Source organism: Monodon monoceros, unplaced genomic scaffold, assembly GCF_005190385.1.
Source record: "Monodon monoceros isolate NGI ecotype Baffin Bay Population unplaced genomic scaffold, NGI_Narwhal_1 Super_Scaffold_12, whole genome shotgun sequence".
In the NCBI taxonomy this organism is placed as follows: domain Eukaryota; kingdom Metazoa; phylum Chordata; class Mammalia; order Artiodactyla; family Monodontidae; genus Monodon; species Monodon monoceros.
In genome coordinates this window covers 61,458,880-61,484,884 of record NW_021703768.1, presented here as the reverse complement: position 1 = coordinate 61,484,884, position 26,005 = coordinate 61,458,880, and the positions used below count along the sequence as shown (strand labels likewise).

Genomic DNA, 26,005 nt, shown 5'->3' with positions numbered 1-26,005 from the left:
TTATTCAGAGTAAAAATATTTAAGTATAAATGAGTAAATTTGAATGACAGTAACCTTGAAGTCATGTGATACACTATTAACTATTTTTGTTTCTAAAAGTAGTGAAATGAACCCATGGACATCCTAGAAAGAATACAGGCATACCCTGTTTTATTGCACTTTGCTTTATTGGGCTTTGTAGATACTGCATTTTTTACAAATTGAATGTTTGTGACAGCTCTGAGTCATGCAAGTCTATTGGCACCATTTTTCCAACAGCATTTGTTCACTTTGTGTTTCTGTCACATTTTGGTAATTCTTGCAATATTTCAAACCCTCCACCAGCAAAAAGATTATGATTGGCTGAAGGCTCAGACAGTGGTTAGTATTTTTTTAGCAATGAAGTATTTTTAAATTAAGGTACTAATATGTACATTGTCTTCTAGACATAATACTTTTGCACATTTAATAGATGACAGTATAGTGTAAACATAACTTTTATGTGCACTGGGAAACCAAAAAATTTGTGTGACTTGCTTTATTGTGAGAATTGCTTGATTTTGGTGGTCAGGAACCAAACCTGAAATATCTCCAAGGTATGCCTGTGTTATTAAACTTCATTTACACTTCATTTGAGTTGCATTTACACTTCATTATTGGAACTAGTTTATCTCCACATGGGTATTATAAAATACCAGAAAAATAATATGATGTCTTAGCAAAACTAAATCCATACCTTACTAGGATTTACAGTTTAACTTCTCAATTCAATGTTCAATCACTAGTAATTTTGTTTGGATCTAGAGTGTATTTTCGTGTTTACTATTATCATGAGTTATATCTCTTTATTTACATATACATTTTCCTTCCTATTTCTTATACTAGCCTGTGGGTATCTGTGAATTTTTATTTCATGAATTATTAGTAATTATGTTGTGAAATATTGAAATCAGGGCTAAAAACACCTTTTGTATGTTAATGGAAATAACCACCTATTATTGCAGTCCCCATTCCTGTTACGAGTTATCTTTGAGTACTGTACATTAAGTAGTCACAGTTTGCCCTGTTTATCAGTGTTTCAAGATATAGCAGAAATCTTTGAGGAAATCAGTTAGAAAGCTTTGAAAAGGCCTTAGGTTGCCATTGGTGAGCTTTTCATGATTTGGATTTAGCAGTACTCTTAGACCCTTATCTTATAAAGCTCCTTTCAATAAGCCTTGCTTGATTTATGGACTGGCAGGGCTTTTAGAACAGTTATTACATATTTGGAAATAAGCAAAGATAATCTTAGTCAGTCTGATGCAATGGAAGGAGGCTTGGACTAGAAAACAGGACATCCATGCCCTTTCCAGCAATATGTTCTGTGATTCTGTGTATTAAGTTGCTACTTCTGGGTTAATGAGTTTCTAGTATTTTTATTTCATAAATAATTTAATAAACATTTTTTTAAACAAGCTGTTTTCTGCATCTGGAATTCTCCTCTGCTACCCCTTCCCCTGCTCTCCTATCTCTTCTGCTTCTTGTACCACTCCTCCTCCCCTTTCTCCTCCACCACCATCATCCCCCCGTCTTAAACATGGTAAAATAGAAATATACTGTTAAAACAGTATGTGGAGAAAAGATTTTGGCCAGAAATACTCCCCAAGTGGGAAGGTAAAGTAAATGAGTAGAATACTTTCCAAATTTGTGTATATGTTATAAATTACATATATATAAAATTACATATATTTTATAATGGAGAAGTGAACTTTTAATAAACAGGTTTTTTTGCCAACACATGTGGTGGTTCTAAATCTAATGCATGAATATTTTTTGCTGACAGAAGTAATGTAACATATTTTATAGAAAGTAACGTAACATATCTTACAGAAATTATGGTTACCCTAAAATCATTTCATGATTCAGCTATAAAAAGATACTTAGAATTGTATGCTTAATAAATGAAATGTGATGGAATGTTGAATCTGATTATTCTAGTAATACAAGGAGTTTTGTAAATGTGTTGATTGATTATAAACGTATTATTTGAAGGCCACTTTCCTAGCTGTTGACAGTTGGCTCACTCATTTACTGCCAGGGAGCCCACCCAGGCTTCTTAAATTTACATTGAGGAGCATGCCAATTTTATATCTCATTTGAGCTAGCCATCTTGTAAATGGTGATGATGATTATCTTAAGGGGTCCCTGGTAAATAAGTTCACCACAATAGTAAAAATTTTCAAAGAGCATTTCCTACTCTTAAGAAATCAATAATGTCTTCCAGAGGTCTCACCTACTTTTCACAAAATCATTTTCCATATGTAAGCAAGCACGGAAGTGTGATGTAGCAAATTGTGTGTGCTTTATAGTTACCATCCCCTTTATAGGAATGACCAACATAAATCTGAGAATGTTTTTGTTTTTGATGTAATCCATGAAGAAAATAATTTAACCTTCGTTTTATACGTTTTTGTGAAGGGATCAGTGCTTTGATTGAAATACCTAAGAACTGTGTTGTGGCGGCAGTTGGCAAAGAACTGAGTGAGTATGACTTTTTTTCTTTTATTTCTTCTTTTTAAAAATTTTAAACTAGCCTTGTATACACATTTCAGAAAGACTAATTCAAGGGACATCTTTCCCGTCCCAGTCTTGGCCTCCTGAGATTGTCAAAGTGATGTGGAGCCCAAGACATTTTCAAGATCTTAGGTCAGTTTTTTACCACACTTGGTCTAGCATAGCCAAGTGGGCAAGGTAACCCCACTCCTCTGATGCTAGAGAAGGCCATTTACATTCCACAGTCCTCTCTGTTGCTGATCCACACTCATACACTTACTTAGCAAAAACTTTAGCCACATAAAACAACTATCAACATTCTGGAAACTGAAAGCTTGAGTTGGGAGTGTTGGAGGAGGATTATTTGGGGAGTTCACTAAGATAGGAACTGTGGAGGTTTTGCCTCAGGAAGCCAGAATGGGGCCCATTTTCTTGTGGGGGAGTTTATGCCATTTCCCTCAGACTAGTGGGACAGCAGAAGGAGGGATAGCAACAGGAATTTTGTAAATGTGTTAACTGATTATAAACATGCAGTTTGAAGGACACTTTCTTAGCTGTTGACGGTTGGCTAACTCATTTACTGACAGGAGCCTGCAGTAAAAAAAAACCTTCTATGTTCATTACCTTATGGATGAAATTTGGGTGCTGAGAAGTGATAGAGTAAGCACACTTCTTAAAAGCTGCTTTTTTCTTGAAGAATTTTTGTAGCCCAGAGGGCATTTGCTATTACTTGTGCTGCTGCTTCTAGAGACCAGCCTTGAGATTTGCTATGACCATCAGTTGGCATGTTTGCAGATACCAGTGAGCCATGAGTTAATTGTTCACCATTTATAAACTGTTGTCTGCAGGCTCCACTGCTTTGCAGTCACATTTCTCTTTCTTCAACTGAACTTTCTGTGTGTAATCGTGTCTGAGAAGTAATTTTCTAGACCCTATGCTTATTCTTTCTTTTCATAAAGTAATTTCTAAAGATATAATTCTGTGTTTAGTTTTTTTTTCTTTTTCCTTCCTTGCAGAAATTCAGTTTTCCCATGTTCTTTATTGACCTGGAAAGATGTCTAGCTTTTCCCTGCCTTTTTCCTCTGTGTCAATCACTTGTGTTTTGCTGGTTTTACTCTAACTCAGTGGTTCTTACATTTTAGTGTGCGTGAAAATGACTTGAGGACTTGTTAAAAACACAGATTACTGGGCCTTACTCCCAGAGTTCCTAATTCACTAATTCTGGAGTGGGGCCTGAGCTTCTGCATTCTAACAGGTTCTCTGGTAGTGCTGAGGTTGCTGATCTGGGACCATACTTTGAGGATGGCTGCTGTAAATATTTTGATCCACTTCTTTCCATCTCAGTACTGTTGCTCTATTCAGGTACTCATCTCCTCTTTTGCCTGCTCTGTTGTGATAGTCCCCTAACTTGTCTTCCTTCCTCTACTGCTTCTCAAATGCCTTCTCCTCTAGTTTAGTGCTTCCCAGATACGTTTTCTAGTAGATGCTAGAGGGATCTATCTAAAATGCAGCCTTCAAGATGATACAGATGCACTTGTTTGCAAAGCAGGAATAGAGACACAGAGGTAGAGAATGGATGTATGTATACGGAGCAGGGGGCGGGGAATGAATTAGGAGATTGGGATTGAAATATGTACACTATTGATGCTATGTATAAAGTAGATAACTAATGAGAACCTACTGTGTAGCACAGGGAACTCTACTCAGCTCTGTGGTGACCTAAATGGGAAGGAAATCCAAAAAAGGGGTATATGTATACGTATAGTTGTTTCACTGTGCTGTATAGCAGAAACTAAAACAACATTGTAAAACAACTATACTCCAGTAAAAATTAATTTTAAAAAAATGCAAGCTTCAAAGCTTCAGTGGCTTCCGATTGCCTACATCAGTTGTTTCTGAACTCTCAAATTTGATTACTACAAAAGGTCAAACTTGTGGAGATCAACATACAGTTGCCAGTTTTTATTTTGTTTAGTGAAAACATTAAAAATCCCAAACCAGAAACCAAACTACCATTTCTCACCCTGATTTTATAAAAATAAGTTTTAAACAACAAAATATGAAGAACATGATCTCAGAAAAAAAGAATAGGACTTTAAATTGAATACATTTAGTTTTATAAAAAAAAACTTATGTAGTCCTTATTTTTTCTCATTTTTGCTCCAGATGAAAGAAATCTTTGCCCTAGGGACCAATGTAAGGACACGAGTAGCCTACAAGTCCAAATTTTTCAACATATCAAATCATGCCCTCCATTATTTCCCTCCTGCTTCCTTTGAGTCCTGTATCACTTGCTTGTTAACACTGAATTGCCTGGGATTCCCCAACCTCTATGCCTTCATTTCTGTCGTCACCGTGTATTGGACTTGTCCTCCTACTTATTGTCCTCTTCGATCTGGCTAATTTCTAAAATAAGAGATTTTTATTGAATGAATTAGTGAATTCATTGAAATAGTAATAAAAGCAACACTAATGCCTCAACGGAAGTTAGAATATTAGCTAAAAAAAAGGAAGAAATGAAAGTTGATTTTATTCAGAAAATAATTTATAAAAAATACAAATATTCTTAAAAACGAGGTTCTGCATTTTACTTAGTCTTATAAAATAAATATGTCGTGCCATTTTTCCTTATAAAAATAAGTTTTATTCCTTTAAATGTACTATCTTTTCTATTTCTAAGACTAAGCTTGTGCCCGTGTACTTGGTTTTAAATGTTCCATACCAATTTCTCTTTTTCTAATGTGAGGGTTCCTCTCAACAGGAAATAGAATTTCTGTGTGCACTAGCTGCAGTGACTTTGAGGCTTTTAATTATCAATAGCTAAGCAAGGCTATCAGCTCTGAGTACTCATCCTGGTTCAGAAGTCCAGGATTTTTCTATTAATCCTTTTTTAGAATTGACTATTGCTTCTCTTTCTTTCTTTTTTTTTTTTTTTTTGTGGTACGCGGGCCTCTCACTGTTGTGGCCTCTCCCGTTGCGGAGCACAGGCTCCAGACGCGCAGGCTCAGCGGCCATGGCTCACGGGCCCAGCTGCTTCGCGGCATGTGGGATCTTCCCGGATCGGGGCATGAGCCCGCGTCCCCTGCATCGGCAGGCGGACTCTGAACCACTGCGCCACCAGGGAAGCCCTATTGCTTCTCTTTTATCTTCTGATCTAATTCATATTTGTTTTATTTCCTTGAAGTTATTACATATGTGACCCTTGTGAATACTTGTCTATAGAGACTATATTTATGGACTCACTGAGCAGTTTCACATTATCTTTTGTACTTTGCATTTTTTTGTTCAGAGGCTTCACGGTTGGTAGTGGGTTTAGAAGAGTTTTAATAAAGGAACAGAGCTCTGAGGACACACTCACTTGGGATTTTAGTAGATCATTTCAAACATCTCAAGCATTTGAAAGAAATATTTTAAAGTAGTATGAGCAAGGCTGTCTTTGGAGATGGGTTTTTCAGTATTTTAGGTATTTCTCACTTAATGAAATGCTAGCTTTTTGAGCAGAAATATAACTTTAATCTTTGACCATTTTAATAAAATTATATCTGTCTTTTCATTTAGTAATTTTCAGGCTGGTAGCACCCACAGAGGGATCACTAGGATGGGATATTCTTCAAGTTAAGCGCCTCCTTGATCACCAGGATAATATTCTCTCACTGGTTAATGTCAATGGTAAGCTCATTGTGTACATGTTGATATTATGTAAAAATTTTTAAACTTTTTAACCTGTTTTGAACTTTAGTCTTGTTTTGTTCTAGAATTCTGGAATTACCATGATGAAAATAATGCTATTAATTAGTAGGGATTGGCAGTCTTTTATTTTCTGAGGTTTAAACCAGTGGAATTCATCAAGTTTCATAGATCGTTAGGTCTTAGGTTTAGGCACAAGGGGAAGAATAGAGTTGGGTAGAGAAAAGGGATGACGGAGGAGAGAGCATACTTACCTCAGGTGCTGCTTGGTAGCTGTGGGATGATTGTTGTAGGCTATCAGTACTAATGCTTGGTAGCATTTTGACTTTTTTTTTTTTTTTTTTTGTGGTACGCGGGCCTCTCACTGCTGTGGCCTCTCCCGTTGCGGAACACAGGCTCCGGACACACAGGCTCAGTGGCCATGGCTCACAGGCCCAGCCGCCCCGCGGCATGTGGGATCTTCCCGGACCGGGGCATGAACCCGTGTCCCCTGCATCGGCAGGCGGACTCTCAACCACTGCGCTACTAGGGAAGCCCAACATTTTGACTTTTTTGCCAAATGGTCTTGGCTAGTTTCTCTTTTGAAGATCACACAGTACAAATTATATAGCACTCTACTTACAGTAGAATGAGCTGGATTCAAGCCAGTTGTAATTATGATTGAAGAGTCAGAGAATAACACCAAACTAAAGGTCTGCAGAAAATGGGTCATATCTGCCCTTCCTCATGGATGTGTGTGTTGGTTGTTTTTTTGTTTTTTTTTTTACTTTCTGGCCGCATGGCACGTGGGATCTTAGTTCCCTGACCAGGGATTGAACCGCCCCCCCTGCAGTGGAAGCACACAGTCCTAACCGCTGGACTGCCGGGGAAGTCCTGCCAGACTTTCTATTTGGCTTTATAATGATTTTAATGAGTTAGCTCCTGTGAGCCGAACCTGACATCAGATGACAGGATAGGATCACAAACCACAAATCCTGGGATTTAGCTACTTCCTTTTCAAATAAAGTGACACCTTATATCATCAGAGCTTTCCTGGGTGATCTGTGTTCTGAGGTCAGATGGGAGGACTCCTGGGTGGCTTCAGTTTGATAGTCTGGAGGACACTATAAGAGGGTCCTGTAAGGATGCCATGAATATGATGTTGTAAGGGGACTGGACTGCACCCCCTGATCTGAGATCTGGGTTGGCTGTTTTTGAGCAATACTTTGTAGAAACATGAGGCAGAGGGAAAGGGGAACAGACAGCACTAAGTGTAGTCTCCATTTGTATGCTGTTCAGTCACATTTTCAGATACATCAGTGAGAATGTCCCTTCCAGTTCCAAAATTTTCCTCTCCAATAGCCATTTGCTTGTTCAACCCAGCTGCAAGTCTTTCTGATGACTAGATTGTCTATATGATAGAAATAATAATATTAGGAGCACCACTTTATTTTTCTCTGGGGGCTCCTTTTCTTCTAGCCATGATGGCAGCACAAAAGGCAGGTTCTTATTTGGAAGTCCCTCTGACACTGAGCCAGAGAAGCTCCAAGGCCCTAAAGCTGTTGAGAAAAGCACAGCAGTGTTTTGGCCATTACAGTGGTCATGCCTAGTTGTCCCATTTTAGAAGTGAAGCATTGGTACCAGGACCTGGCATGTTTCCTTAATGAAGGTGATGGGATGTTCCTGAGGTAGCCTTAACCTCATGGCACTTCTTTTGCTGTGTGATGTACAGAGAAGCTTATAACAGTTTAACCAAGAAAGCTTTCTTCAAGTATTTCTTTGCCAGATTTTTAAGGGAAGGAAAATGGAAAGCTAAAGCAAAAAAAAAAAATTGTTAATAAAAATTACAGAAAACCCCTAGTGTTTTTTAGTTTGTAAATTCCATGATTATAAAATTACACTACAGACTATAAGTAAGCCAAAAGCATATTTAAGAATCATATATGGACAAGTAGTCTGGTAAAATTTGAGAATGATATTGTGACAGTCTTACCTCGTATATAGACGCATCTGCCATGCTGCAGGTTTTGGCAATCCTGAAATGATTATGTTGTACAAGTCCCAGTTCCACTTTCAGCCCTGCTTCTTTATCCCCACCAATTACCAATTAAAGATGTGGCCAGTTACTGGGTTTATAACTCACAGGAAAAGTGCATTTTCATTGAGGTGGCCCTAGGGCAACCTTAGAATGGTACAACAGAGAACTCCTACAAATGTGGATAATGAATACCAGGTTTGCCAGTGAGGTCTGAATGCCTGTGCAGAGATTTTCTAAGACAGACATACAAGATAACCTTGCTTATCTCTTCTAGCAAAAGGCTCTGGGTGCTGCTTCTTTATTTTATTCCTTTTCTTGTTTTGTACTGACAGCATGGTATGGTAGTCACAAAGTATTAGTACTTCTGAGGGATGGGTAGACAGGTATCAGGTGAGATGTTCATACTAAGTGACTTTTGATAATTGCATAGGATGAAAATCCATCCCTATATATAAAACACATCGAGGTTGTTTGGTGTGAAACATTTTGAATAACTAGTTTGGGATAATTTACATAGCAAACTGTACTGACTCAGGTCAGTGCCAGCATTTTATTTTTAGTGAAAAATTCTAACTGGGCTCAGGTACTTTGCTATTACATAGATGAATTACAGACACTTGGAGGAGATCAGAGCAGGCAGCTGTGTGGTCTCAGTAGGTTAACTCTATTACAATGACGCATGCAGAATTGGAATCTAGAAGGATCTTCACTTGTTACCGTCTCTGGTTCTTTTGTAGTTTGAGTGAGATTGGAAAGAGGAGGGAAAGGGATGGAAAAGAAGGTCATGGAAATATTACTACTGTCTTAACTTTCCCACTATTAGAACTAGGAGCCTGTTTCTCTCCACAGATGAGAAATGAACTTAATTCTTCACAGAGAGAATTCTATAGAGTCTGTTAATAAACTATATAGAAATTGGACTTGGAACCAAGACAAAATAATATTTACCTGTATGATTGCTGGTAATTCTTTATTTCTATGAGATTGTTCATCTAGTTATTAGAGATTTCTATCCTGCTGGTTTATTTGATAAATGGGATATTAAATCATAATTACTCATCCATGTATTCCTAAATTACAAGTAACTGGATGTTTTAATACCATTAATATGGAATAATACCAGGGGCTCAAAATAATACCAGGGACTCAAAGATAACATTTGATGTCTTTTTAAAATGGCTACACATTATTTAACTTGATTTTTACAATCATCTTCATTTAATGCCTGAGAAATCCAAGATAGAAAAAGATCAAATGACTTTCTGAAGACCAACCACATGGCTAGTAACAGGCAGAGCCAAAATTAAAACTAGAGTTTCTAGACTCACAGTGCATTGTTCTGTTCCTCCTAAATATAAAGGAATTAAAATAAATTGCATTTCTTTAAGATAGTTTTTAGTCTCAGCAGTTGTACATTTTCTATTAAATGTATAATTTGTCAACTGTCTTAGTTGGCCCGCTAATTTCATTTTTATTAAAGGTTTTAAAAACTTGTTATTGTGCAAATAATACGTATGAGGAAACAGAAACATAAAAATGTAAAAATGAAAATGAAAATCATCCTACCATACAGCATTAAGTACAGGTTCATATCCTTCTAAGTGTTTTTCTGGGCATATATATGTATATGTGTATACATATGGTGTGCTTTTTGTAACAGTATGTCATGAATATATTTCTGTATTAATATAACATACTTTTACAACTTAGTTTTCAATAACAGCATAACTATTTCATTTCGTGGATGTTATTTATTTATTCGATCCCCAGTTGGATACCTTTAGATTTTTAATACTATGTGTAACAGCCTTGTCACATATGTCTTTTATGTACTTTCCTCAGGATAAATTCCTAGAAGTGGAATTGTTAGATCAATGGGTTTACAACTTTTTAAGGTTTTGATGTATATTACCAAGGATTGCAAAGATTACACCAGTTTATACTAGGGCATGAATAGTACGTGAGTGTGCTGATTCCTTATGCTTTTGCCGGCATCGGGTGTTTTCGTGTTTTATAATCTTTCCCGATTTGCAAGTCAGTAAATAGTATCTCATTGCTTTTAGATGTCTTTGGTTATTAGGGAATTGAACGTCTTTTCACATGTTTACTGGCCATTTGTATTTCTTGTTTTGCCAGTTCAGGTCCTTTGCCCATTTTTCTGCTGGAGTGCTTATCTTGTTCTTAGTGATTTCTAAGAAGTGCTTATGTATCAAGTATAATCAGCCTATTTCGACATCTAAATTGCAGACTTTTCCCAGAGTTTTGTCATTTAAATGTATGATTTGGGGGGACTTCCCTGGCGGTCCAGTGGTTAAGACTTCCCTTTCCAATGCAAGGGGTGTGGGTTTGATCCCTGGTCAGGGAGATTAAGATCCCACCCACATGCCTTGAGGCCAAAAAACCAAAACATAAAACAGAAGCAATTTTGTAACAAATTCAATAAAAACTTAAAAAATGGTCCACATCAAAAAAATCTTTAAAAAAAAAAAGTATGATTTTGTGCTAAGCAGGTGTTCACTCATATCTCTTTCCCCAGCCTCCACTCTGTCTCCTTGAGAAGTCTTTTAGCACTCCATATTCATAAAACATTCACCTTTATTTTCCTCAGTTCTTTAAATACCTTTAATGTTTTAATCTGTTTGAAACTTATTTTGGTATATGTGAAATAACAGAAAATATATATATTGGTCGTTGCCCCCAGTTCCTGGCACAGAGTTCCTTAAAACTCTTGTAATTGCCCAAGAGATAAGAGCACAAGGAACATCTTTTGTTCTAATATTTGGTCTAATATTTCCTGACAGAGCTCCTTGGAATTTCCTGGGTGATAGGAGTGTCTTTTGTTCTAATGAGGCTACTCTTTCTTGATGGGCTCCTGGATGGGGGCTGGTCACCAGAAAGACCAAGCCATTATTAGAAGCTTAGAATTTTTGGCCACTGGCCATCCGCCCCCGCGGCAATTCTCCAGAGAGGGGAGAGGGGCTGGACGTGGAGTTAGTCATCGATCATGCCTATGTGATGAAGTTTCCATAAAAATCCCAACAGTACGGGGTTCAGAGAGCTTCTGAGTTGCCAAACACGTGGAGGTGCTGGGAGAGCAGCATGCTCAGAGAGGGCATGCGTGCTCTGTGATCCTTCCCACATACCTTGCCCTGTGCATCTCCTCCATCTGGATGTTCATCTGTATCCTTGTATAATAAAGTAAGTAAACTTTTCCTGAGTTCTGTGAGCCATTCTAGCAAATTAACTGAACCTGATGAGGGGATGTGGGACTCTTCGATTTATAGCCAGTTGGTCAGAAACACAGGTAACAACCTGGATTTGCAGTTAGTATCTGAAGTGGGAGAAGTCTTGCGGGACTGAGTCCTTAACTTGTGGGATCTGACACTATCTCCAGGTAGACAGTGTCAAAGTTGAGTTGAATTGTAGGGACACTCAGCTGGTGTCGCAGAATTGCCTGGTGTGGGAAAACCCCACGCATCTGGTGTCAGGCATGTGGTGAGTGTGGGAGTAAAGGAGAAACAGAAGTGTAGCTTCTCTTCACTATGTATGATCCAAGGTAAGGTTCTTTTGTTTTTATTCCCCAAATACTTAACCAAATAGTCCAGCATGAGGTATTTCTTTCTTCGCTGAATTGAAATGCAATCATTATCACATACTAAATTTCTAAGTAAGCTTGAGTCTATTTCTGATAATCTTCCTGTTTGGCTTGTCTAGTTACCTCACTGTTCTAAACATTGTGATTTTATAGAGCAATACTACTAGGCAGTTCATTCATTTTTATGTTTAGCTTAGGTAAATGGTCAATAATGAGACATCTATGAACTCTGCCTAGATTTGAGTTTTGTAACTGGCTCCCATGTTGGAGAGCTCATCATCTGGGATATCCTGGACTGGACTGTGCAGGCCTGTGAACGCAACTTCTGGGACCCATCTCCACAGCTGGACACTCAGCAAGAAATAAAACTCTGTCAGAAGCCAAATGACGTTTCTATTCATCATTTCACATGGGATGAAGAGGTAAAAAAAAAAAAAAAATTGAGAAAAATATCTATAATCTTGTCTCTTTTAATAAACCATTTCTAATTTTAAAAATTTAATCTCATGATCCTATAGAAAGTTATCATTCCGTGTGTTCACGTTGTGCTCTAAAATGTTTTGATATTTTTCAAAGATTGCATCACTTGCTTTAAAAAAGAATTTTAATCTTAGCTCTTATCTTTCAGGCAAGGAAGTGATTAAATGGCCACAGATTTAAAAACCCTATTGAAATTTTGAGTTGGATTAAATATTCCCTCAGGATTTGAGGATAATGCTTAAAATTGTTCTAAGAAACACTGAGAAAGAATCCTTTTGAAGATTCTGGTGCATTTCCTGGAGCAGTAAAGGAAATTTAAAATTTCAGGAATGCCTTTCTTTTAGTCTTCTGGCATCATGGGGCAAGATGATTGTGTGAGAATTATTGACTTCAATCCTTTAGGCCTTGGCAGTGATGCTCTTGAAGCACTTTACATCCTTTTTTGCAGTAGTAGATTAGTACCAGTGGATTTCTGAACCTTGGCTCTGATTTGAACATCTCTTCTTTTAGCTTCAGGGGCTCAGAAAATATGTTTAAAATGGGGGTTCCTTTTCTAAATATAATCACAAGAAATGTTTGTGTTATAAACTTTGAGGAGAGGGGTTAGAGGAGGCTTTTACCTCACTTTATTTTGTGCCTTCCTGTACTGTTTAAATCTTCTAATTGTATGTGTTTTGTTATTTTTATTTAAAAATTCAGTAATAGTGTTCTGGATAGGGAGAGCATGGTCTGTTTTTTTGTTTTTGTTTTGGCTTTCTTTGCACCTCTCTTACCTTAAAAACAAAACAAAACTAAAACAGAGTAGGGTAAGAATAGGTTAAAGAACACTATTATACCTAAAGATTAAGTTTCTTTATATCCCAATTTTATTTTTTTTAAAAAAAGTAAATATGATAAAAGACAGTAGTCTCAGAAAAGATGGAAACTATCTCTAAGAGTTGTAGGCCTAAAAATTTTATATGTATATATATTTGTATCTTTCTTTTTTAAAAAATTAATTATTTATTTAGTTTTGGCTGTGTTGGGTCTTCTTGTTGCGTGCAGGCTTTTCTCTAGTTGCGGCGAGCAGGGGCTACTCTTCAGTTGTGGTGCGCGGGCTTCTCATCGCGGTGGCTTCTCTTGTTGCCGAGCACGGGCTCCAGGCGTGCGGGCTCAGTTGCTGTGGCTCAGCCTGCTCCGGAGTGCAGGCTCAGCAGTTGTGGCGCACGGGCTTAGTTGCTCCGCGGCATGTGGGATCTTCCCAGACCAGGGATCGAACCTGTGTCCCCTGTATTGGCAGGCGGATTCTTAACCACTGTGCCACCAGGGAAGTCCGTATATATTTTTAATTTGATACCTTTTTCTCACTTTCGTAAAAGTGTTTAAAGTTTTGCATTTTGTACTCTTTAATCTTAAAATTTTCTATTGGTGTTATTAACTGCTATAAATGCTTAATAAAGCATTAATAAAGCACTCACTTTTCCCTAATTTTCTTTGTTTTATCGGAGTTTTTTTCTTTCTGCACGGGGGCCATTCATTGTTGATGACAAGTGATTGATAGAGTGATTCTGTTGAGTAAAGGCTGCCCCAAAGCTTATTAATTCTCTAGTTGTGTTGGTAATTTTCTTTGTGACTTTGGATAAATCATTTAAACTCTGCACAGATTTCCTGGTCCATATAACTAGTTTCTGAGTTTTCTCTGCATTGAATGTCACCCAGGGCGCTAGATTTTAGCAAGTTGGCTAGCTGTTCTCATTAATGCTCATGGCACTGGTCTTCAGCTTGCATTGCTACATGCAGAATACCAATCCTGAGGGTCAAGGGGATCATTCCAGATTTAAACTCTGGTAAGCCTTGGGGGGCATGTTTTGGTCGAGATACTGTAGGTCTGAGTTGGCGTTGTAGCCTTTGAGGCTGCATGAGAAGTATTCTTCGGTGAGAACAGGTAGGCAAAAAAAAAAGGATTTTTGAAAGGTCTTTCTACTGGCATACCAACTGAGTAAGAATGAATGATTCTAAGACAAGAGCTACCAGAAGTCTAGTGACTTGCAAAATAATTTTGGAAGCTAGGTGGTATGGTATGAGGCAAGAGTAAGGGACTGGAGTAACATGACCTGGATTCTAATATCGAACTCTCACGTCTTAATTTTTGTGTGATATTAATCTTTTTTTATTTTGACTTATTATTCTGGAAAATAGCTTTTCCTACATTAATGAGATGTTGTGAGGTTGAAGTAAGGTAAATATTGGTGAAAGTACTTTCAAAAGATTAAAGGTGCTTTAGTAAAAAGGTGTTTCTAATACTACATTTGGAAAAATGTTTTTGTGAAGCCACTGTATATATGCCACTATAGCATATGCTTTTTTGTATCCTTTATAGGTCTTGTGACGCTTAAGATGTGGAGTGCAAGTAATTTTGCTCACATTTTTCAGGCAAAGGAAGCTAAGTAGTTTTCCCAAGGATATAGTATCATGTGGATGAAAACCTAGGTTGTACCTCAGCAGCTCCACCTCCACTGCAGGCCAGTCTGTCAGCCACAGCTCCTTTCTCTTGTCACATTTCAACGAGGAAGAAAGCGATGCTGTGGGGTATAATATACAAAGCTTTCTCTGTATTAGCAGTTGTGTCCTCCCACCTTCTAAATGCTCAGCTTTCCTTTGTGCTTTGATACTTTTGGATTTCAGAGGGCAGTACAATAATTTGGGCTGAAGGCTAGGAATAGGGAAGGTAACAATGGCTTTCTGATCTCACACCAGGCCTGGAAATCTATTACACCAGGTAGTGGTAAGTACTAGTTTTATGCCCATTACTGAACTTCCCCCCCTCCCCCCCCCAGAATGTATTTGTTGCAGTTGGAAGGGGTTTATACGTGTATAACCTTCAAATGAAGCGTGTGATTGCCTGCCAGAAAACTGCACATGACTCCAATGTCCTGCACGTTGCCAAACTTCCAAACAGGTACAAGTTTCCGTCAGTTCTGTAACAGGTGAAAGAAATGCATAGTTCCCAGGGCCACCAGTGTAATTTTTCAAGGGGCAAAGTCACCTGGCTCCGTGGCTTGACCTGTTATGTTCTTTTGGAAATGGAGAATACCCCATGGCTATTTTAGCAGAAGAGTTGGTGGCATTATATTATGAAATCTACAAGAAGCAAGGTTCAAATGAATTACATTGAATTTCATTATAAGAAGAGATAATTTAAAATTCGGTATTTATTTTAAAAGATAAAAGACTTTTGGGCACTGACTGTGTACTAATTTTTCTTTTTGTATTTTCCACAAACCCACCTTTTTGGTGGTGGTGTTTGATTACGGCTACAATTAAATGGTAGTCTCCTGTTGGCTAAGGCTACCAACTGAGGGCTTTCCCCTCAGGGTAGATTTGGCTGTTGAGTTTCTAGGGATGAATTATATGAAGGAAATAGAATTATTTTCTATGCAGGATACTTTTAGAGTGAGAGGCGCCCTGAGAAGAGATACAGTGAGAGGAAGGAATGAGACTTCTCAGGATATTGTGAAACTGTAATTCGTAACTTGTTTCCTGAATGCATTTTTAAAAATGGAAATGATACATATTTATAACATTTGAACCAATGTAACAGTATAATGTGTGCCTTTCTTGAGGAGTGCTTTTACTTTGCATTGTAAAGCCATATTGATAAATTGTGATTTTTATTGGCTCCTGCCAAGAGCTGAATAAAAGCAGTTGCGGGCTCCACTGATTTCTTTCACTGCAAATTTAGCATAGGCCTTCCATGGTGCTCTTTTTATCACTGATTTTCTCTTCTGACAGGCAGTTAATCTCATGCTCAGAAGATGGAAGTGTACGCATTTGGGAGTTACGAGAAAAACAGCAGCTTGCAGCTGAACCTGTACCAACAGGTGAGTATCTTTTCTCAAAAAGGTAGTCTTGCTTTTTTTTTTTCTCATATGCAAGACAGAAGAAAGGCAGTGGTATGTAACCACAAAATAATATACAGTGTGCTCCAAAGAAGCATCAGATGTTTACATGAAGCATTTGGTAATTGGGATCTAGGATTCACATTTAAATATTGCTTTACTGTAGAACTACCTGTTTATTTCAGTTCAAGTCAACTAGGATTTTTTTTGTTCTGAGGGGAAACTATTATTCCTGGTAATCTGACTGACTAAATGGCCTAATGAACTATTTACTCATTTATATTGTCTGTAATTATGTCTGGTATACAGACAGAATTTGTATCATCAGGTGTCAAAGTTCTTTCAGCCTTAAAGCATTATCATTAACATAGAAGTCAATTTATTTATAAACATTTTTGTATTTATATCATCTCATGAACTCTTTGATTTTCAGGTGTTTGATTTGAAAAACAAAATCCCTGTTAGTTAGCAGCCTTTGCATAAGAAATCAGATGCTGGTACCCCTGGAATTTCTTCTGGTTATTTGAAGTCATAGGGCATTGCTCTGGGACATCCCTATGTTGCTTTTTGCCTACCCTTTATTGATAAATCTGAGTTGTGACCTCCCCCACCCCCGCCCCACCTCATTGCCATTCAGGCCTTTCATTTCTCTCCTCTTTGATTCCCACTGCCTTTTCCTCACATTAACACACCTTCACCAGTGCGTAAGTAGGGACAATAAAAAGAGATGAGCAACAAACCTGGGTAGCTAAGAGGAAACAAAGTAACATAGTTAAAAAATTCTAGCATGGTACCTGGTACCATCCGCTCACTTAGCCCTTGACTAAAATAAATGGAGAACACTTTTTGCATTTAAGTTTTGTTTTTCTGATCTTAGATTATTATTATAAGAAAAGAGCACAGTAATTTCGAAAATGACTGAAATGGCTGTATTTTTCTAGGTTTTTTTAACATGTGGGGATTTGGAAGAGTAAATAAACAAGCCAGCCACCCTGTTAAAAAACAACAAGAAAATGCCACTTCATGTTCACTAGAGCTTATTGGAGATTTAATTGGACACTCATCATCTGTGGAGGTATTATTTTTAATAGGCATATAAATGTCCAGGGAATTCCTGCTTTTTGCATCTCACTGCTCTTCTTTCATTTGGTCTCATAAAGACCTAAACTTTCTCTTATCTGTAGGTTTTTGTGGAATCTAAACATGGAATGGGATAGGTTATATAGTATGTGCCATTAGGATCTCTCTTTACAGAGAAATGATTTGAAGAAGGAATGTCTTGCTTCTAAAAAATCGCGTAATTACTATTACTTATGAGATGTAGATAGCTGACAATAAGGACAGTGTGAATAATGTTGAATATGTAACAGTAGTAAATAGAGGGTACATGGAGGGTTGTGTTTATGTATGTAGAGGTAAAGCCTTATAGAATCTGATTCCAGGGAAGTTTATCAAATTCATGAACAGTACTGTTTTTACCTCCCTTTGGAGGATAATAATTTGTTAGCTTTAGTAAAACCCAGTGTCTTGACTGTCATTGTGCATATATGAAAATAATAGTTGAGAATTATAGGATGCATAAAGTTCTAACTTGCTATAAATATATTCAAATACTTTAATATTTACTATAGGCATTATTGCCTGTAATGAAGAAGGAATAAGACCAGACGAGGTAAAGAAATGATTGGAACTGGTAACAGTATAAGCAGAGCCCTAAGTCCTCCTCCCCCCCCCCCCCCCCCCGTGCTGGTCTTAGTTGCGGCATGCGGGATCTTTGTTGTGGCATACGGGCTCCTAGTTGCAGTATGCGGGATCTAGTTCCCACGTGCTGCAGGCCCCCTGCACTGGGAGCATGGAGTCTTAACCACTAGATCACCAGGGAAGCCCCATGAGTTTCTTAAATTGTTCTTCCCTGTTTCATAGCCAGGGAGGAACAAATTGTTTTTCATTTGAAAGTGCATTTATACTTAGGAGGAACAGCACAACACTTGTTATTAGCATTTCCTGTATTTCAGGCACTACACTAGACATTGGAGTTTACAAAGAGATATATAAAGATATTATGGTCCTGAATATGAGCTGAACCTTGATGCTTAGGTAGGATTAAGATAGTCTTATGACCATAAGCTCCCTGATTTTTGCCTTCCTCTGCCAGGTAGCCCAGTTGTTTTCATTTTGTTTTTTAACTTTGGGAGTTGTGCAGATGGAATGTGGTAGACAGGAGGGCAAAGATAGAATCTGCTTGGTGGCAAGGAGCAGGCTGGCTAGGCTGGAGGACTGTGTTCCAATGAATGGACACAGTAGGAGATAAAGCTGGGAAAGTAGTTTGGGGTCAGATTACTGAATGTAAGGCTAAGGAGTTTGTACTTTTAAAAAAAATTCATATATACGTACATAAAAAGTTTATGTATTTATTTTGGCTGTGTTGGGTCTTTGCACACGGGTTTTCTCTAGTTGTGGTGAGCAGGGGCTACTCTTCAATGCGGTGCGTTGCGGTGGCTTCTCGTTGTGGAGCACAGGCTCTAGGCGTGTGGGCTTCAGTAGTTGTGGCGCACGGGCTTAGTTGCTCTACGGCATGTGGTATCTTCTCGGACCAGGGCTCGAACCTGTGTCCCCTGCATTGGCAGGTGGATTCTTAACCACTGCACCACCAGGGAAGTCCCTGGACTTTATGTTTTAAATAGTAGGAACCTATTAAAGGTTTTTAAATGGTGTGGCACATTTGTCATTGTATGGAAGTGTTTGATTCTTAGAAATTTTCCTGAGTGGAAGTGTTGACATTTAATTACTTTGTTAAAAAATCTTGGCTCTTTCTTGAATTTTCTTTTGATCCTTACTCTCTAAGCCTAGTCCTATCTACCTGTATTTATTGAATTCTAACTTTTCCATCTCCTGAGGAATTTTGCTCTGCTAGGTCTCCACCCCTCACTCCTACATCATCAGCTGAGCTCTTCTCCTGCTATCTTCAGAAATGTATGAGTTATTTCTTAGAAAACTTGCATCCTATTTCTCTCCTATATTTCACTCTTTCCCTCAAAGAGCTCATCCTTTTCATTTATCTCCTCTAATACCAGCTCTCTACTCCATAGGATGCATGCTGCCTTCTCATCAACATTGCATTTTCCTATTCTTACCTTCCAGCCTGTTCCTTCACTGGGCATGACCTTCCTTTTATTTGGAGAGTTTTATGTTTTTGAAGCTTTTTCTGACAACTTCATTCATTATTGATCTATGCCTCCTTTTTCTGCATTTGTGGCAACTCATAGCCTGAACTATGTTATTTAGTACCTGATTACATCATCTTTAATTGGTACCCTTATTGTTTCAACTATGATTTGGTTTTCACAACTGAATTAGAACCTTCTTGAGGGTAGGGACTATAAGCATATAGATGACACTCAGTAAATGCTTAAGGATTGATTATATCTCTTTATATAGAGAGCTAAAGCCATTGTTTCTCTTGGAGAATTTGGAATTCAGACATTTTATTGGTGGCCATTTTTGCATAAATAAGAAGGCCAGTAAAAATGATTAAGTAAAGCAGGTTTGTTGGGACTTCTGACAAAAATCTTAAAACCAATACTTGAGGAATTAGATAATGGTAAAATTTAGACGATACTTTGGGACTTCATGTACTTTACAAAAATAGCTGTTATTTATAGTTCTGTAGTTGAGTAGTATTTACTAGTCTAGCATTTGTATATTTGTATGTGATTATCACTCACACTTAAAAATAACATTTCTCATGAAAGATACGGAGTTTTACAGTCAGATCCAAAGAAGTCTCCAAGGTACACATTTTAACAAGCACCTGTCTTAATCTAGTTAGTATTAGCCTCTTCTCCTTGAAGTTCCTATAATCAGTAAGTAAAAATTTTTTTTACAGATGTTTCTGTACTTTGAAGATCATGGACTAGTGACATGTTCTGCTGATCATCTCATTATTTTGTGGAAAAATGGAGAACGAGAATCTGGATTGCGCAGCTTAAAGTTATTTCAAAAATTAGAGGAGAATGGTGACTTATATCTTGCTGTCTAGTTTAAGGAATTTGAACACCTGTGCGTGAACCTTGAACAGCAAATATAGGGGTAATACTCTGAAAACCATTACCATATTAATCACTTAAATTTTGTAATTTTTTTTCTTGTTACTCCGTAAAATTCCAATTGTTTGAATTCTTTTTTCTGGGGCTGCAAACCAGCAACAAGTTGCTTCTCAGGTATTAGTACTTTCACCAACGAATATAGCACAAGTTTTTCATTTGACTTTTCACATAACAGTTACCTGAAACCATTGAAGGAATGGGTCTAATTTCAGCAGTGAATTTTCAGAAAGTGAAGTTTTCAGAGTTCATCACATATATACCTGTTGAAGCAGAATTAAATTATACCACAGTGTCCTCACAGAGATAAATTTTTTATGCTTTGAAAAAACTCTACACCAGAAATTACAGGAGTTTATGTTTAATGAGGAGAAGAGTACTTGGAACCTCTCACTCTCTAATGTAATTATATTGCCTCTAACTAAATTTTTATTCATCAAAAGGGATTAGATTTTTTAAATAGTACATGTAATTTCTTTCATTTAGCCTTTTTGGATTTTGAAATACCTTTGTTCTCCAAAGTTAGTATTTTAACTATACCTGTCATTCTTTTAAAGATTTATTCAAGGAACCTACTTTTTTGGAAATAAATATACATGATAATTATAGACGATATTTTGGGAGAAAAATGAAAAATCCGGTGAAGAGTAAATAGGTAGGATGTAGCATATCTTGAACTTAAACCTTGAGATATCCAGAAAACTGATGCCTCCCTGTAGGAAATGAAGATTCCATAATAATTGTACCTTGTGCTGCTATTGAAGTGGTGAGTGCTGTGTTTTAAGCTTCTTAATTTGAACCTAGACCCTGGGAGGAGGTAGGAATAGAACTAACAGTATTTTTTATTCTTTGGTTTTCTTTAGAGCCTGTTTAAGAATTCTTGTGATAAATTTAAATATAGCCTTTCTCCTACAAATCCCCCTGGTCTTTAGTAACTCTCAGTATTCTAAATATGAAGCAAACCTGAATCTCTCACTGTTTTAACTACAGCTTTTTTTTTTTGGTGCCAACTAATTTGTTTAAATCATTTTTAAAAAAAATTCTAGCTACTAAAATCCCTATAAACACAAATCAGGAGGAATCTTATTAGGGTGTATTTTTTCCCCCTAGCCTGAACAGCTATTGACTAGATTCTTGGTAACAGACCAGCAGCAGCCCCTCATATATGCCAGAGATGAGGAGAGCTAGATCAGTAAAGTTACAGTGTTTTCAAAGTGCCTGATTCATCTTACCATTGGCTCAAATATGAAATGCTTGAGACAGGCATCACTTATGAGTTTTTTGCAGACCACTGAGATTTAATCATCTTCATCACCCCATCAGCCTTAGAGCACTCTTTCTCCCTTTTGGTACTAAAGAATAAAAATTAAAAAGTGTTCCATACATTAAAAAATGGGTGGGTTTAATTGTGGAGTTAGTTAATCTTAAACTGCTGATGAAAGAATCGTATTGAAGTAAACACCAGGTGGCTGATGTGTCAGAGGACTAATCCTTCTCAAAGAACACTTTCTGGATTTATTTTTTCATCACACACACCCTAATGGAATCTTTGTAAATTGTTGTCACTAGTTTTACCTTTGACAGTTGTTGTTTCCTCAACTACCTACAAAGTCTGGAAGAGCTATGGTCATCTATGCCAGACCAGTGCCATAATGTTATAAATAAGGAAGCTGAAGCCCAGTCAGGTAAGGCCTTCCAGTTAGTTAGCTCAATTCTCATTAGCATCAGTAAACAAATTTAAAAACAGAAATTGAACATGACTGGAATGAGAGAGAAGGGTTGTATGATTACCCCTTGAGCAAAACCAGATAATGTTCATAGTCATTGTTTCTGTTTTAATTCACAATGAAAATACCTTTATGGAGAAATATAATAAAATTTATGTAACCTCCATTATATAATAGAAGAATGTGAATAGAAAAATTAGCCCTGCCTCTTAGCGGACAGATTGTTGTTATCGTGGCATACATATCTGAGCAGTCATACCGAGGCACTGCTAATCTTTTATCCTGAAATTGGAACGTGGGTAGGATTCCTAAACCAGGCAGACATGCATTTTGGGCTGAGTGCATCAGATTATTGATCAGAGTCATTTTTAGGCTTTTAATTTTCTTCCATAGATGGACTTTCTCTTATTACTAGCTAGCTTTTTCTTTGGAGATTCTACTATTAGGTCATGAGTTTTAAAGTTTTCTTGAATTGTATAAGATATTCAATGAATTATAAAAGGAATTCATAGATTCTTAACTGCTTTTTTCCCTAATTTGTTCTGGATTAGTATTATGTAATAGTAATCTATTCACGTGAATGATACAAACCACAGGTGAGTTGGGGGAGCAAATAGTACTGATGAAAGTACCACTGTGAGTCCCTCTGTTATTAAAATCTAGAGGAAAACCTCCAACCCATTCACGGGAACTTGATGGTTTTTGCTTTCATGAGTGCCCTAAGGTCAGAGATGGAGTAAAACAGTGAGATGGGAAAATCTAGCAGGGACTCAGACTTGATGGCTGCTTACTAGTTGTATGCAGAGTGCTGCAAAAAGTTGAACTTTCAAATTAGAAGAATACAACTATAACTGAGGTCGATAAATATTATGTGCATTTTTTCCATTTCCCTATCTTAGCTTTCAGTGCTGTTATATTTGCAACACCGGAAGTAATACTATGCTGTGGGCCTTGTCATTTTTATTTAAAAATATCCTTATTACCTCATTCTCTGGCTTACTCACATAACACAATCAAGAGCCTAAACTTGAGGGACATTGTATTTATCTTTCTCAAGTTGAGTGCGTTCTCATTAATAGATGAGGCTTGTTCTTTGTCCACAAGACAAACCAGTCCTAACTCTGAAGGTAAGGATATTTTAAAATCTTAAATTGGAAGTAAAGACTAGCCTAATTAAATTATAGGGTTATTCTGGTCCCGGTAACAGTGTTTTATAACTAACTTCTGGTTAAGTAGTAGTAGTAATGTGACTTCTCTCTAGTTTAGATCATGTTGTATTTTCCTAAATTAATAGGGTTCCCCTCAACACAGACTTACGCTCAGTATGAGGGACAATTATAATAGTTTATACTCACTCATCTGATACACATACCATCTGAAAGACTATTCGGAGGAATGCACTATTTAGTTAGCAACTCAGTAGAAGATTACACCGTAGTAGATTACACTGATAAAGAGCAGAGCTATGCTAAAGCTTTAGTACCTGGCAGTGTTAATATGAAATTAATCTGAAATTATACTGAGTCAGTTCTAACAGACATTCACATAGAAAAATGTCAGACATCTGATGAATGTCACTTACCAAATGGAACCAAAAGCGAGATGGTCAAGAAAAGATTGTCGTTGCTTCAGGCAAGCTTCTGAAGCCTAGGCAAATTATTTAGCTCCTTAAAATGGGATTCTGACATCCTGAATTTAATGTGTTCTGAAAACAAAGCGTGTGACTCATGAAATAAAGAACACTAAACCGAAATATTGAAATTATGAAAAATTTAGGCCAAAGAGGTAAAATAAAAACAGCTGTTAGGAATGAAAAATGGCTGTAGGAATTTAGTTACAAGTACTTCACAAAAACATTTTCATCACATTTACTTAGTGCAGCATTACAATACAAAGCTAGCTGCTGTCCTGACCAAGCAAGTTCTCTTACCATCTAACAAAAATAATTTAGGTACATTTCTTTGCATGGAATTGTCATATATGTTTCCATTTGTTGGTACAAAACATAGAAAAAAACATCGGCATGTTTTGTAGTGATAAGTAATTTTTGCCCCCATGTACTAGTTCCATGTGTTCTGCATTCCAATTTTCATTTGAAAAAAGTAACTAACTACTGGTTCAGTTAATTTAGTCTCTGTTTGTTTATACCTCTTAGAAATGCAGCATGAAGTACGGAGAATTTGAAAGAAAAACAAAGATTTTGTTTACAGAATCTCTAATTTATAATACATAGAGAAGGGTTGGCTGGTAAAAGAGAAAAGAAAATCTCAAGTCTGACTTCATGTAGACCACAGAAAGTTGTGAAAAGAGCTGTATAAAAATATGCACTTGTGCTTTAGAAGCTTTTAGCATACAATTAATAGCTTAAAATAGTATTTACTGCTTCCCCATATGCTATTTTTTGATATATTTACACACCTTGCAATCTTTTTTTCATCATTAAAGCAAAATGGCATGATCTTAAATATAGATAGGTTAAAAACATCTGAACCTTGAAACTTCCTCTGTCTCCTCAGTACTCGGCACAACATACTCCATGGACTTAAACCCTGAAAATTTAGATTGCTTTAATAAAAATTTTAAACAGCAAATGTATATAAATTTTCTTTTTAAAAAAAAAGCTTGTCCAAGGGCATTCAGATTAATGGCTTGTATATAATACCTACTATAGTGCCTTGTAACTGCCTCTGTAAACCAGAAATAAAGGGAAAAAGCTCTTGGATTCCCCACAGACAAGATGTCACTTCCTTCCCCATTATGGTTGGCTTTCTGTTAAGATGAATCCCTTTTGTAGGAGAGAGGACTACACAGGCTGCTGATACCAGTCTAGAGAAGGCACTCACCAGGCCAAGACAGACTGTGTTCTAACTTGGGTGTTACACCATTGATCAGAACCACCTAGCCATGGAGGCTCTGAAGCTAACTAGTTTATCAGCAGTTTGGTCCTAGTTGTTTTGCTCACTTTATATGGGTTTCTTTTCTTAGATATTCTTATGAACCTTTTAGATTGATGCTCTTGAGGAAAATAGTCAAGCTAAACAGTGATGGTGACTTTCATGGTAAAAGATGAGCTAAACCACTAGCTAAGCTACATGGTCCATCATCCACAGAGATGGTGGGCTCGTGGGCACCAAGTCTTTGCTGCATGTCTCCTGCTAGTTACAGTGAATCAGCTGCAGGGTTTGATGAGGGCAGACAGGATAACAGCAGGGCAAAGGATTTTGCCATGTGTTTGTTCTGTCACTAAGTGATTGTTCAAAAGAACATATATTTTTCTTCATGGAACATAATTTTCTAAAAATGAAATTTGGGAAGTTGAATGATTAAAAGTCAGATATTAAACATTAGCTCCTTAACCTACACCTGTCATTTTCATTATGAAGGAAAGCCTCTTGTTTACACTACTGTGATTCACAGTGCCCTTTGTAGATCAAGAGGTCACCTTCTCTGTCTTGGCTTTAGCTGTCAGATGGAAGCCTCAGACTTTTGCACTTTAGGTCATCTAACGTCTTCCAGTGTTTGTAGTTATCGGCCAAATGTTGCATCAGGGTTGGCAGGTGTGCAAAGGCTGCAAGGATATAAGAGAATAAAAAGAAGCCTGTTAAATTAGATTCCAGGAGCATTTATAAGGTTGGGGCTCTGTGGGACAAATTTGGGATCACAATTGGAGGAGAGGTACCCTAGGTTAGGCCTAACGTGAACACAGAAGCATGAGAAGGATGAGTTACTAAACACTGGTTTCTGAAATATGAACAGGTCCTTTTAACTAAAAATTGATAACAACAAAAGATCAGAAAGAGAAATTAAAGAAACAATCCCATTTACCATCACATCAAAAAGAATAAAATACCTTGGAATAAACCTACCTAAGGAGGCAAAAAACCTGTACCCTGAAAACTATAAGATGTTGATGAAAGAAATCAAGGATGACACAAACACATGGAAGGATACCATGTTCTTGGATTGGAAGAATAAATATTGTGAAAATGACTATACTACCCAAGGCA

The 26,005-nt window shown here is 37.2% G+C and overlaps 2 protein-coding genes across 6 annotated transcripts in view; one reads left to right on the top strand and one right to left on the bottom strand.

Moving 5' to 3' along the window:
- The window catches only part of WDR41 (WD repeat domain 41), a 65,029-nt gene that overhangs the window by 24,163 nt on the left and 14,861 nt on the right, over positions 1-26,005 (top strand). The window contains exons 7-13 of one of the 2 annotated variants that reach the window (XR_003792612.1): positions 2,437-2,499; positions 6,070-6,180; positions 12,048-12,232; positions 15,107-15,228; positions 16,062-16,150; positions 17,110-17,243; positions 20,055-20,257. Coding sequence is in view for 1 of the 2 variants with exons in the window: in XM_029216168.1 (XP_029072001.1) it covers positions 2,437-2,499; positions 6,070-6,180; positions 12,048-12,232; positions 15,107-15,228; positions 16,062-16,150; positions 17,110-17,243; positions 20,055-20,207 (857 nt within the window). In the remaining variant the exon portion in view is untranslated. Of the gene's footprint in view, positions 1-2,436; positions 2,500-6,069; positions 6,181-12,047; positions 12,233-15,106; positions 15,229-16,061; positions 16,151-17,109; positions 17,244-20,054; positions 25,817-26,005 lie in introns of those variants that run through there. The other variant, XM_029216168.1, reaches the window with a different exon arrangement.
- Positions 23,754-26,005, bottom strand: part of PDE8B (phosphodiesterase 8B) — a 319,793-nt gene continuing 317,541 nt past the window's right edge. For all 4 annotated transcript variants that reach the window (XM_029216166.1, XM_029216165.1, XM_029216167.1 and 1 more), the window contains one exon: positions 23,754-25,566. In XM_029216166.1, the coding sequence (XP_029071999.1) occupies positions 25,457-25,566 (110 nt within the window). In that variant the 3' untranslated portion in view covers positions 23,754-25,456. The remainder of the gene's footprint in view (positions 25,567-26,005) is intronic.